Below are 15,221 nucleotides of genomic sequence, written 5' to 3'. Positions count from 1 at the left end.
GGCTTCAAGTCACGACATTGATATCGTGAAAGATAATACACATAATCAATACGTTCGTATACTTACTATATAATAATACACTTGGTCAAAGCATGTATGTTTTATCCTGTTATAGCCAAGCTCCTTTCGTTCAATATATCCATTTTATGATGAATTGATTTAGTATATCGAAGAGGTCAAGTTTGTTATTTTTAGTCATTGACGAATACAAACTATTTATATCAAATGTCAGAAATAAGTAACGCGTTATAATAATAATAATAATAATAATAATAATAATAATAATAATAATAATAATAATAACAACAACTTTATTTAACGAAGGTTTCCTGCTGTATGGAACGCTGCAATACAATGTATGTATTCATGAACTGTTTTAGCGGTGCTGTATAAATAAATATCATTGTAACGTGGGGTGTATTTTACGGGTCCGCTGTCATTTGTTATTTCAGAAAAGAATGCGGTCACGTTCCAGTTACGAGTTAACAAACATACCTGAAACATTATTTTTTGTTTCAGTAAAATATCATTCTACATTTCATACATATGTTTAACGTACGAGTGTATATCATTGGGGATAAAGTTTGGCAAATCAAAATTATTGAAGATAGGGTGTTTCTTGGAAACTTTGAAACTTAACCGAAATGTCATTTCACACTACCTTACATGAATGAATAGAATATTATTATTTTATGAATATGAATTAATTACTATAATCACAAAACACACAATTTATATAGACTTTGGAATTATTTCTAAATAAAATGTTGTTCACAGGTTTTAAGAGCGCTGTGCTGAGATGATAAGTGATGACTTCTCCGGAATCAATCATCGAACAGCATAGATTTCAGTTTTGCCGTATTGTATTCAAATTCCGAGTATATATTCAGTAATATTGTGAACCACTGAGCAGGAATGTTGCTACAAACGTGGAACGCACATAAAATATGTTTTTTCATTATCCGATTTCCATGGCATTTTATCAAACACATTATATATAATTTCTGTCAAAACTAACCAGAGCTGGGCTTTGTCTTTTTAATCTGAGGCATTCGGTCAATGTGAATGTTACAGATAAAATCATTAGGGCCTAAAGACACTTAACCTATTTACCAATGCTGACACATACATTTGTCTTGTGAACTTACAACAGTGAGTGGAAAGAAAACACCAGATCACAACTTTACTCACAATCCCGTACGCACTGGTGTTACAACTCTTTCTCAGCCTATCAATTATTTCAGAGACGCTTAGAGTTCGAAGGTCAAAGTTCCAATTACGGAAGTTGCGCATGCGCAGGGAGAGTTTCGGATTGCTACGGAGGGGAGATTTAAAACCATTCACCAATCGGAGAGGCGAGAGAGAGGCAATTTACCCGGCGTATAAAAACCGCGCCCTTTTGAGAGTCAAAAGAAACCGTTGGCATTTTACATCTGGCAGTGGATGAAAGAACATGAATAAAATCATGCAGGAAAATATCGAAGATCTGTGCAAGCCCGCTCTCTGGCGCGCTGTTGTAGCAGAGTTCTTCGGAACCCTATTTCTGGTTCTATTCGGGTGCGGTGCAATTGATAATAATGGCATCAACAATTCAATTGTTCAGATTGCCTTAGCTTTTGGACTTATCTATGGATCGATGGTATGGTGTTTTAATCATGTCAGTGGTGGTCACTTTAACCCAGCTGTGTCAGTTGCCGCCGTCGTGTGCCGCCGGGCGTCCGTTGTTCGCGGCCTCCTCTACATCATTGCCCAGCTTGTAGGAGGAATCGCTGGCGCCGGCATTCTGCGCGGTCTGTCCGCCGACGCCAGCTACACCGTTGGCGTCACGGCTGTGCGAGGAACACTGACGGAAGCCCAGGGTTTTGGTGTGGAGCTACTCATCAGCTTCGTTCTCGTATTTGTCGTGCTCGCCTCCACCGACGACAAGAGATGCGACCTTAGCGGATCCGCTCCCCTCACCATCGGCCTCGCAATTGTCGCCGGCACCCTCTTCGCCGTAAGTTAATTTATAATATATATAGTGTTTTGTTTTAAATGTACTGCAATACGACAAAGCTAAACCAGAAGCCCCAAAACAACACGGAATGTTGTTAACTAACATTACTATGTTTACTTCTGATTTATGATGAAAAAGGTGTCATACTTTCATAGTAGCATTGTTTTAGATAACATTTTTTTAATGCAGCATTTATGAGTGTGTGTCGAATGGATTTCTTTTCATAGCAATAGAGAGCCGTATTACTAGTTCATCGACCATTAGTTGAACGCTAATGATTCAATTTAGATAACAAAACAGATAAATGATGGTTGAAATCGCTGTGACTTTGGCAACAAAGAACCTAGCTCGGGGCGATGAATCGGTCTCATTCATAAAGGCAGTAGATTCAGAAGCTGGTGTTTAGTTTCGCGCGCCGGTGTCGTAGTAACGCTGACATCTGGCCTCGCGCTAACCAATCATCGTTTCGTATTTCAAACAGTGTAACGCCCCCGGGATCGAATGCGCCCTATGATCGCTGTTACACATGTGGATTTTGATGTCTAAATAATGTTTTTGCTACTGTGTAATGTTTCAATATATCATAATGGCACGTCTACATGTTAAGATAATGTGGGTTTCTCTGATTTTAATTTTCGAATCAGTTGCGACGCATGCTATTGCGAAGCGCTATTTCTTTGTCCAATGGACTATAAAAATGCAGAAACCACATATTTCACACGGTATTTAGGGAAACGCCACGAGAGCCTAATTGCATAAAGCCCCAATTTCGGTGACATTTTCAACAACCATTAGCGCAGATAAATGCCTGGCATCAGCGCGACAAAACGCGCGGACAATTGTTGTTTGAGAAAATTGACACTAATTTATACTGAAGCAGAAAATTCAGCGCCCAGAAAATTTTGAAAATCATTTAAGTTTGTTACCTTGACAAAGCATGCAAGACCATGTTACGATCCTTAAACCTCTTTAAAGGGGCCACTCAACAGATTGAATCGTTTCTGTAATATCAATAATTTATTGTTCATTGCCGCATGACACTGTTTTTGATACCGTATCATGGAAATGGCCTAATATTCGCGGGGATCTCATTAGATCAAAAGACTGAGGATTTAAATCAATACAGCTCCCTCCTTACAGAATTAGGAGCTGATCGCGCTTTAATGAGGTCCCTTGTTTAGTTGAACAAAGAGTCTTGAACAAATCCTAAAATCAATAGCTCGTGCCAGCACGTGCGCACGCGACGTGGATTTCGCAGTATTCTGAATTTCTTCTAATCAGTCTCTTTGTTATTCATACATTATTGGAGAAAGTATTTATTATCCTGAAATAATGATGGGAAACCTTTATGTCCCCACGGGAAGTCAATACGTTCTAATTATATTATTGATGACTATTACTAGTAGTCAGAGATTGAATTTCTGATCCCTTTATGTCGTGATTGTCTAAAACTGCCGGCGGTGACAGGTAATGAACAAAATTAAAACAGCCTCCCCTTTAAGACCATAAAAAAGTTCAAACATGGTAGTTACATGCTTTTTAGCTTTAGTGTCTATGCACAGAAAAGGTTCTTAAAAAACACAAAAAAGCTCAAACTCCCATTGCAACTATTACTTTTGGCGCTATCAGCATTTTTATGCTGTTGTTCTTACTCAGTTTATATTTGAATGAATATTCTTCATTTGGTCCGTTTGTCGACGTATTCGTATCATGTTCTGTCTGACATGTTTACTGGTACAAAAAGGAGAAAAACGGCCCTTAAAGTGTTATAAAACATTTTGATACCACCAAAAGATAAAACAAAATCTACCAGTACATTTTCCACAAATCGCAGAAATAACATAAAAATAAGTTACAAATAAGACGACGGCTCATCTTTTAAGATTGATGGTAATTTTGATGACGGTTTGCTCTGCTTTTATTGATGTCATTTCTATTTATTTCATATTTTCTATTTATAGTACAACTACACGATGGCGAGCATGAACCCGGCACGGACGTTTGGACCCGCTCTCGTACAGAACAACTGGGCCAACCACTGGGTACGTTTTAACTTTTTAAATCACGCATTAACTTTTCCATAGGAGCACCCATTTAAACATATGCGAGCTGAGTGTTATATTGGTAGAGTTTGTTTTCATCACTTTAGACCTTCATTTTGCGCTGATGAGTTTAAAAAAAAAAGTTCTACACATATCTACATTAACCAAAATAATCAATTCATACTTCTGTTTACAATGGTTTTAACAAGACGGTTCGATTACAGCCTGACGTTAGCTGGCTTAATGGTTCATTTATAATGAAAATCATTATCTGATTAGCACTGCAACATTTGGTCAACCCTTTTCTCGACACCCTGGTCCCCTGCAGCAGCTGTTTTCCCTTACTTGATAGCTGTGTTAAGATAAAATTCCCTTTGAACTCGTATAATTATGTTTGAATTTCGTAGAGTATAAAACCAAGATATGGTTTCAGATTTCAAATTTCAATTGAAGACTTTTCTTTTGTTACAAAAACATTACACTTTTTGGGGAATTAGATCTAAAACAATGCCGAACAGATGAAAGGAAGGCTATGGGCATATTGATTTGTAATTAAGATGGTCAAATGTTTAATCTACTCACATACGTATCGGCTTATCAAAGAAACATTTCACGGTTGATGCTAAATCCCGTTCTGATAGTGCTACCTGAGAAGTCCCATGTGAGCGCTCAATGCGGGTTTGATAAACCTCGCCCCTGTGTATTGTAAAAACAGACCTGCAGACACATTCCAGACGCGAATGTTTATGATAGGATGACGGATGGAGGGCTTACAATAAACATAGTTGTAAATATGAACTCTCCCCTGGCCACTCAGTAGAAGGCTGCACCGTCGGCCATGTGGCGGGGCTGGCGGGCCATGTGGTTTGGTTTCACATTCACACGCCCTGTTTCAAGCATGTGTGAGATATGTTTAGCTTTCCTCGTTTCTAATTTTATAAATCTACAAGTGCTATTGACTTGACATTGAAACATAATCCTTTCCTGCTTTCTAAACAAGCACTTATTAGCAGAACTTGTAACATCCATGTCTAAATTCGAGACAGTTAAGGGCTTCGTCCTTGACGCTTTACAAAGTACGAAACACATGGTCAGTAAAAGTCTTAGTATAGTGTTACAATATTCACGTAATCAAAATCTGAAACCTGATCATGTAATATTTAGTCTCAGATTTCACAGATACAACTCAAGCCCTGACACACAGATGGCACACTCATGGCACCTCAATCACTCGCGCATCCAGAAGCCATGCGCGGCGGCAGCGCTGCCACTTGCACCTTTATCTCGGCGTTATCTCGCTAATTAGGGAATCGTGACATTTCTAACAGATTACCCAGCCATTCCTGTTAATTGATATTTTATTGATCAAGATAGTTGACTTGCTTTCTGTTTATATTTTCGAGAAATGGTAATATTCCGGATGTTCTTTACGTTGCACTTTTCTGTAGCAAAAATCGGTGAAACACCGTGGTATCAAAGAGAATGTTTTGGCAAAAGCCGCAATATTTTTCCTCAATATTATGGGTTTTTTTCATCGCTGTTTCTTTTCATTTGATCATAATAACGCACACCGAGGGCACCTGGTGTTCCCTGTGATGTCTAAAGTTAATAATAAGTGGCGAAGCGGTATTCTTCTTCTTCCCCACTTGATTCATGTATGACATCTGGGTCTCTTGTTCAATTTACGATAGCTTTCTGCAAATATGTTTGCTTTATTCATTTTAATTGTCTAACTATCTCTAAAATTGTCTATAAATATATGTTTAAAATATTTTCATCACTCAAACTTGACCGTATTGAGGTTGAACCCCAGCGTGTTTCCTGCACAAATCTTATTTCAGTCATTAAACCACAAGCACCACTTGAGCAAATGGAACGATTTTCTTTTGATTAGCGCCATCTTTACTATCAAATAAACTTCATGGGTTATAGGGTTACGCTGAATTCAGGCAATAACATTCTCGTTGGTAACTTATTCCGTTATCGCTGAATTATCAACGTAATGATTCTCAAACTGAGATTGGGAACTTAAACGTATCTAGAACTCGAGAATTTCTGAATCTTGCAGGAATTCACGGAAAGCCTCTTTGATCGCGTATATAATGCTGTTATAATGAAACAGGGTGTGTGCCAATATAGCAAATATTGTTTTCGCTTCATTGCAAATGAGCTACGCGTTTGACATTTATCATTTTTCAGGGTTTGCAGTAATTTAGAAATTTGGAAAAAGGCAGTACACCATTCTTCTAGCAAGAAAAAAGAAAAATTAGTAGCTTGATATATCCCATATATATGTGACAGGAATGGTAGCCCTCGTTCCCTAATGACAGATTGAAACTGTCCAAATTTAAGGCTATGCTGGTAAAACAATCCCCACACCCCACCTCTACCTTTGGCAAACACAATCTGGAAATCCCATTACAATCTGTATGATTTCTGGTGGTAACATTTTTGCAAGGTATATATGGAAAACATTGGCCATCAATGTAATCAGAAATAGTAAAAAATCTTCTTCCCATTCGGGCAACCTGTTGGCCAGTGCATGTTCTGGATGAGTCAGCCTGATTGATTTCAAATGATAAGATTTTCATTTAGATTTATTCCATGATATTTTGCCATTTATTTATTTGGCCGCCAATCTGGAGAACGATAAGAATTTTGTTCCAAGATAAGTTGCATCTATGTTTGTTGTTCTTGTTTGACTGAAATGTATCAGTTGAGAATATTCAACGTTTGCAGTTTCATCGAGAAGGGATTTTATTGTAATGAAGTATCCAATTTGATTAATGACAATGTTGCCCGCGTTCGTTAGGAAAATTATTGTCTCCGTGGCTAGGGGTCTTTTATGTCATAAATTAAATTACAGCCTTGTACAACATCAATAAAACCAGTGGGCCTTATTATGCGCTTCAGCCCCCGTGTCCCTGTCGGGGGTCGTTTTTATGCCGATTGTTGATGATTACTCACGTCGGGGTCTTTATTGGAAACATGTGATGGGGGGAAGTTGCTGATCCCTTTCTTAAAATAACCGAAATATGTAGTTCTCTGTCCTTCATGCGCATTATGGTGAATGTGGTGTATACTTTAATAACCAGTTAAGCTTCAAAGGATGACATTTAGAAACATATTGCATTTCTTGTCGGCACTTGACATTTATGCGGTGAATTCCTGGTTGCGTTGAGTTACTTCAATAATACTTTAATTACAATGATCTTTGCTTTGCTTCATTCTCGAGTGCTGTGTTTACGTCCAATTACTGTGACAGTTTCATCAATGCTCGAGAAAATTGTTTATTTCTCCAGCGCACGTGTGCATGCGCTATCAAATCAAGGTCAATCAGAGCTTGGAGTTTTTGGGCCAATCTGAGGCAATGATCGTGAGGAGACGCCAATGAAAACCAGATGTATTCCCGGAAAAAGTCCCTAACTGCCGCCACACATGCCTCATGTATACCTTTGTGCCGCTTGGAATGTTGATATGGGCCTGGGGTTTGACATAGATAGTCAGAAAAAGGTTCACCGCGGGGTCGATGCCAACCATTTATCCATTCTCGTGTCATGTGGGTCCATATTTAATATAACTATTCAAAAATATTCACGTTTCATTGCTTATCCCGAAAACGACAAGTAAATGTTAAGATTAATTTCGTTCTGAAGTGCTTGACACGAGTTATCTGGAGTTAGCAAACATATCTCATTCGTTAATTTAATCGCTTTTTGAACAGAAAACGCTAATTTATGGACGTTACGAAGTTCACTTTATTGCCCTGCGGTAACCAAGGTTTCACTAAAACTGCTACAAAACGATCGTTACCATAACAATGCTCTTTCCGTCTAATTTGAAATACCGGAACGGAATCCCGCTGCATTTTTGTGTGGATAAAAGAGTACTCTTTAAACGCTTTTTCAAACGCTACTCCGCTGTTTTGTTCTCTCGTTCGCGCCATTATCATTACCCCACAATATTATCGAATCCTATTATCAGTATGAAACCTGCCAAAATGTCAGGAGTGTTACGTATTGTAATTGCCAAGAATATTTTGATGTAAAGATAACAGACCCACACGGATTATAATTATATATATATATATAAATGCAAATATTAATAATGTCTGAACCACTTTATTTTCATTAGTTAATTTATTTCGATATACATACTTTCATTCTATAATCACGTATACGCATTCCTCAACATCAAACGTATTAAATGAATTGTCGGTAAAACCCTTACCTACTTTAAAAGTTTCACAGCGGAAGCGATGTGCCCTTAGTATCTGATAAAAAAATCAGAGTTATGCGTGATAACAACTTCATAGACTCGGCTGTAGCGATGTGATTTCTTACAACATAATCATCTTTACCGTTGAAGTTTCAAAACAAAATGTTTATTTAGAAATACCGAAGCGTGAATACGTTCAGGTAATCATAAACGTGCCCATCTGTTGATGCTGACAACATTTTTAGTTGCATTTTTTTCTGATAGATAATTACAAAATTGTCTGGAAGCTATGGCTTTTACTGAAAATTCGGGCATGAAATCATCCAGAACAGCCGGATTTTGTGGCTTGAAATTAGATTAAAGTGGATGAACCCTAGCGGTGTTTATGTACGATAAACTTGCTGTTACTACCAAAGCAGTTCCGAGCGGGTAAAACAAGTATTTATTTCAGTCGTTTGCCAGAATATAGACCTGTTTCGAGCAAAAACCAACTCAATATACCCAGCAAATGGTTGACTGCGGATATTACCATTATTTATCGCCCCATACTCTGACCATTATTTATCGCCCCATACTCTGAAAAATCGCGAACTATTTCGAAATTAACAAAAATGACAACAAGTGACCTTTTCGTGGTAAAATAATTGTCGCTTTATGACATTAGGAATGTGTGTCATGCGACGAAGGTCCCATAAATAAAACAGTTCAATTTGTCGACATTCCTAGGTACTACATTTTGTAAACAAACATGACCTTGTTCTGATTATTAATAAACGCTTCGCATCCACATAAGCGCCACAATAATGCGTGGTGAAGACATTATCAATGAAATTTATGTGTGAATATGAACATCTTGACACGCAATTTATTTGCTTGTCAAATAAGGGCAACTGCGGGTCTGAGTGACCGGTTTTCTTGACCTGTATATACTCTTCCATTGAGTCATTCTGAGTTCAAATGGACTTATTTTACACGTCTGATTTTCATACATTAAAATAACAACTTTAAACACAATCAGCAGATCGTCGAAACATTGCCAAACAGTGCGAAAATGACAAATGACCACTTGGCAGTCCAGTAACGTAGCATTTACGTAACCGTTGCACGTTAGCTGACTCTCCCATGTTCCGTTACGTAGCACACAAACAGTGATTTATCTTCAAATCTGCTTAAGTGCGTCCTTTGGATTCGCATACTTACATGAGCAAAAACAGAGTCACAGGCGTATATTTATGTTGAAGATGTTTAAGAATAATGAGTCTTTTATATGATAGGACTTTGGATGCAAATGAAAATAATCATTACAGACGTTCATTATGCAGATGACTTAACGTCTTTTTCTCTGTACGATCAGGTGTACTGGGTTGGTCCAATCATCGGCGGGCTGGTTGCTGCCCTCGTATACGAGTACGTGTTCGCCGCCGGCGCCTCCTTCAGCAGAACCAGGAAATTCGTCCTCAAGCACCGCAAGCCCGCTGACAAACCCAAGAAACAGAAGAACACGGACGAGCTGAACAGCAGCAAGGCTGGACTCATCGAGGTAATGCTGATGACTTACTTGGAGTTCATTTAAGGAATGAATTGCGGGGTTGATGTCATTATCGGGGTATGAACGCAATTGGGTTGGTCAATGTGTGTGGAGTCCGAAGGACTCCACGTGTACTTTGACCAACCCAATTGCGTTCATATCCCCGATAATGACATCAACCCCGCAATTCATTCCTTATATTTACACCAATAGTTCACTATTTCATTCAAGAATTGTTAAAAAAAACTTTCAGTAATCCGTTCTTACCCATTCTGTAAAAAGAACGTCCCGGAAACATTTTTTTCAAATGACGTCACAGAACGCGGGAAAAGATCAACCACTTGAAATCAGCGTGTACTTCTGTATTGCTAACTTTGAACGACGTTAAGGGGGATAAGTCACCTTCATTTGAAATTAAAAATTGTTTAAATTGCATACTTTCATGTAATACATGTATATTCAATGCAATTCATGAATTGGGTCATAACAAAATGACTAATATGATTTGTTCTTGTGTTATCTTGTGGTGCATCGTAACACAATTATACTCATGCAACTGTTTCCCTGCAGGTCCCCACAACAGACAACGAGGGCGACGCCGTGCTGGAGATGGAGAAAATCGAAGAGGAGAAAAAGGATGAAGAGCCAGCAACAGCGGAGTCAGAGGTCAAGGCCGAGTAGAAACCACGTGACCAGTTGTTGCGAAATGCGCATGCGCACAACCACCTCATGACATAGATTAGATAGGAACTGTTTGAAAGCCTGAAGTAATATATGGGTTTGGTTGCGAACTTGTATTGAAGTTTATTGAGATGGAATCATCTGGAATGAAATTTCATTTTACTTAAATTGAGCATTCAGATATTATTCGATTGTAACCTCGTAATAGCGATTTGTTTCCTTTTGCCAGTTATATATTCAAGCATTAATTCTTAACATAAGCCAGTATTACTTTTACTGAATATGGTGTAGAAAATAATGAATGGAGATTGGTTATTGGTGCATAGTATTTACATACTTACATAAACCATTATCACCTCATTATCATCATCGTCATCATCATCATCATTACTTTTTGTCATCTCCTTACTTCAACACGTTTGCATTTGTCACATATTTAAAAAGGCAAACACTACCAGGAAATAAGTACTACATATTTGGCAGCTGTTTTGGGCACAGAACTGCACGTTTTGTTCGGCAAGTGAATGTCAGATTGGGTGAGGAGTCCATGATCAAAGAATGCCTTACATTTTGTGTGTTTGTTTTTGTTTTAGTATAATTCATTCTCATTACCAAAAAATGGTTAACAAAAATGTCACCAACTGTCCTGTGCAAATGAATCATTTTCGGTTCGTCATATTTCATTTACTGTATAGCGCACCAAAGTCATTATTATATTATGTGTATTATTTTGTATATACCATATTATTTAATATAATTCTACATACTTATATGCTTTAAAAAAAATACGTTTTCACTAAGTATTAAATTTTGGGAATGATTTAAAAAAAAAATGCGAACAAATAAGATGTATGTCCTCCAACAGTTTATTATTATTTTTATTATACTAGTCAATATTTTTCTCATCTTTCCTGGCTTAGAACATGTACTTTTATCGTCTTTTTTATTAGGTTTTTCTTTAGACTGTACGATTATTTATATATTCTGCTGCAGAATACAATGATTTTGATATCTAAGTGTTCAATAAACGAAACGAAATGAAATATTCTGATTTGTGTGTGTTTTTTAGCTCACCCAAATACGAAATGCTAACAGCTATATATTGTGATCGATTAATGCCCAACATCTGTTTTCCGTCGTCAAGCGTTAACATTTTGAATCTCTTGTCTGAAACACCATGGCATGGGCCAGATCCATGATACTCGGTATGCAGCCTCAGGTATTGGTCCTTCACCAAGTTCGTTCAAAGTATGCCTCTTGGGAGAAAATAGCCCAGCCCCAGGGATCTTAGGTTTTCTTTATACTTATATAGAAAGTCTTCGAAAATACTCTCTGAATCTGCAAAGCCCAGACCCTTGATATCCTGTAGTGTTCATTTTCCAACAGCTTAAATAATCACTGACTAGTTGACTAGTCAATTTAATCAGGTGAACGATATAGGGCCAGTTTGACCGTCTTGTTCATTATTATTGAAAATCGCATCACAGGGTAGTTTATTTTCTGTTCCTGCTAGGAATAAAATCGACTTTGAGCTACAATCCAATGTATAGAGATGAAGAACACTTTTTCCGAATGTGGGCTGTTCACAAAAGCCTTGGACATATCCACCAATGTTCGATTCATTATTGTTGAAAATAACTTCACCTGCAATCCGGGAGAACAAAAGATGGACAAGAATGGACAGAAGAAAAAGAAAGTTTATTCAAATAAGTATATCACACAATTCATATTTGAACATGACCCGTGACCGAATTCAATGTAATACAATGACTTATATATACATGTATGGTGAAAAAGATTAATTAACTCTTTTTAATTTATTATATTCATCTCACAGATATAACAACTATATCTATAGAATTAAACACAATTCTCTTAAAATATCAATTATGAGTTGTACCGTAACTGTATTATTAGTTACACTGTTAGTAGCTTGGGGGTGTATATCACATACCCCCCTAGCTACTAACAGTGTAACGAATATATCTCACCGAGTACTTTTAATAATAAGATTATATTAAGATAATAACGTACAGTAGTTTGGGGTATTCCGGATCAGTAACAACCTTTTCGCGTGTTTTTAGTTCAAATCCATTGGTATGAATTTTTTTTTTATATATAACATGAAAGACAAATTATTCCTAAGTTGAACCAAACTTGTTTGTAACAAAATGTTACGGCTTTTATTGATATTTACACGCTTGAATAACCTTACCAATTTTGGTTACTTCCGGTTCACCTTGGGCAGTTTCGGATCAAAGTATGGGTGTTCTCAAAGTAGTTATAAAACTTTGTCAAAGGGTTACACTTCACTAAATTAGAAGTATATAATGTGTTTCACATTGAATTAAGAAGTTGTGGCATACATTAGTACCAGTTAATCAATGTATTCCTATATATGCCTTGTGGACATGCCATATTCAAATTTAACAAAAGGGGCATTTTAAAAGAGAACAATGATTTAACTAGATTGTATTTTAAACATACATGCTAGCATTAAATAACAAACTAACACAACTTTAGAACATGCATTCATTAAGATTCCAGTTATAAGACAGGAATTAACAAATACTCACACTCATAACATCACAAACCAGGTATACAAAACCAATATTTACACTTATAACATCACATACCAGGTATAAACAACAATAAAAGTTTGACTAGACTTATAAAATCACATTTTTAAAGCACTTGAAGATTTTACCCCGTATCATCAAGCATCAATCAACAAATACTCACACTTATAACATCACATACCAGGTGTACAAAACGAATCAAAGTTTGACTAGACTTATATAAAAAAAAATCACATTTAAAAAACATGATTACACACTTGGAAGATTTTAACCTGTATCATTAAGCATCAATTAAACAACTGTTCTTTTCACTTAATAAATGACACGTTCATAGCTGAACCTTCTTGCATTGTTTCCAATGCTGAGCGCAACAGGGAGACAGACATTTCAAATGTTCTTGATGGACACGAGATGAAATAGGAGCATGGGATAACAGCACCCCCTCCTTTCTCGTTAAGTGCTGGCCAGGGAGGAAAGCTTAGACACGGTTCACCAGTTGTAATGGCGTAAATACTTCCCTCCTCGTCAAGAACTATTCTGAAAAACCCTGCTAATGTTCTTGGTACATGACCAATGGGAAGGCCGGCAATGTCGGATAATTTCAATTGTCTACTTTGGTCTGTAACCATGTCATGAATATGTTCATTAAATGTCTCAAGGTTTGGCAGCCACAAAATACATGCCTCTTTGTCTACGATGTTAGTGTATTCACAGTCCACCCTAAGTTTAGTAGGCGGATCCGTAATAGGTGGCTTGATCTTGTAGACATGGTATCCCTTAATAACACTTTTCTCCAACACAATGGTCTTCAGCAAAGTAGCATCAGTTGTGCCTGAAGGACCAGGAACTGGCTCACTGGTTTTTACCTGAAACAGAAAGTATTTATTGATCAAAATTAAATGAGGTATATTCACTAAATTTTATGTTTTTAGTAGGAAATTGAATTTGAATATCACAAAACAGGATACGTGTATTTGTTTTTAAGATTCACTATATTTACAAATGTACATGTATATCAATTTCAAGGCAGTTACAGATGAACAAAATATTAATGTGCAAGATGTACTGGTAATTATTAGAAACATCAACTAAATCAACTTCTCCAGAAAGCCGCCTGTGTAAATAACCATAGGATACACCATAAAGTTCTGAAGATTTTCTTATAGACTTTACCTTTTTCGATTGCGATAACGGCTCGCCTACATCTCAGGGCTTTCCCGGGGGATCCACTTTGGTATTTCTTTTTAATACATTTAGCTTTCTTCACAGCTGGGCTTTGATGTTTTGGTTTTCCCATTTCTGAAAATAACAATTCAACTAAATTAAATGTATTTCAAGACACAAGACTAAGTTCAAGTAAATAAGTTGTTTTTTAAAGCTTAAAATTTTCAATCCAATGTTCCATTAAACAAAACTATCATAGATATATCCTGGATATGTCAAAATGATCATTCAAATAATTCACTTGAACATTAAAATGAAAATAAGCATAAATATTCAATTTCTTTTGAAAAATACAACCCATAAAAGCTGTTTGACAGCTCAAAATACATTTGAGAAAATCCCCCATTGAGTATCAATTTGGGAGTCACGTGATCCGTAACTGAACGATCAATATCATATCATAACATGTGGCAATTTACACAGGCGGCCGATATAATATTGGCTTATTTTGGGTCATAAAGGACATATTTGTGAACATTTTGATGTATAAATATGATGCATTTAAACAATACTTACTGGTAAGACTCCGATGTTTTCATTGAAACGCCATAATTTTCCCGTACTTTTTAAAGAGCGAGTGCGCATGTCCGATTGTCTGACACAAAAAATAGGTCACGAAAGTCGCAATTTGTAAACAAATAATTGTTTGAATTCTTTAAAAAGGTTAACTCTTCCAATATCAACTAACTGTTTAGGACAATTTTTATTACACTTTTCATAATTGATTGTTTTCACCTGCTTTGATCCGGAACTAACCCAGATCCGGAATACCCCAAACAACTGTTTTTGTTTTGAAAATATTCGGTAACGCTTAAATGTTGCCTCAAAATTATATTTTAAGAAAAACAAAAAGTTTATGTAATCAAGTTTATTTGGAACAAATACAATAACAATGTAAATATAGTAATACAATTGTTTAACAGCATATATATTTTCTCAGTAATGTTACATTA

General features: G+C 36.7%; 1 protein-coding gene across 1 annotated transcript; it reads left to right on the top strand.

Annotated features, from left to right (window-relative positions):
- Window positions 1-1,195: 1,195 nt before the first annotated feature.
- LOC128244837 (aquaporin AQPAe.a-like) lies at window positions 1,196-11,516 on the top strand. Its single transcript, XM_052962930.1, has 4 exons — window positions 1,196-1,996; window positions 3,958-4,038; window positions 9,611-9,796; window positions 10,355-11,516. Exons 1-4 carry the CDS (start codon window positions 1,454-1,456, stop codon window positions 10,463-10,465), a joined length of 921 nt encoding a protein of 306 aa, XP_052818890.1. The 5' UTR covers window positions 1,196-1,453; the 3' UTR covers window positions 10,466-11,516.
- The last annotated feature ends 3,705 nt before the right edge of the window (window positions 11,517-15,221 follow it).

This window comes from Mya arenaria, chromosome 8, assembly GCF_026914265.1.
Source record: "Mya arenaria isolate MELC-2E11 chromosome 8, ASM2691426v1".
Classification (NCBI taxonomy): domain Eukaryota; kingdom Metazoa; phylum Mollusca; class Bivalvia; order Myida; family Myidae; genus Mya; species Mya arenaria.
This window is presented reverse-complemented; position numbering and strand designations above follow the sequence as displayed.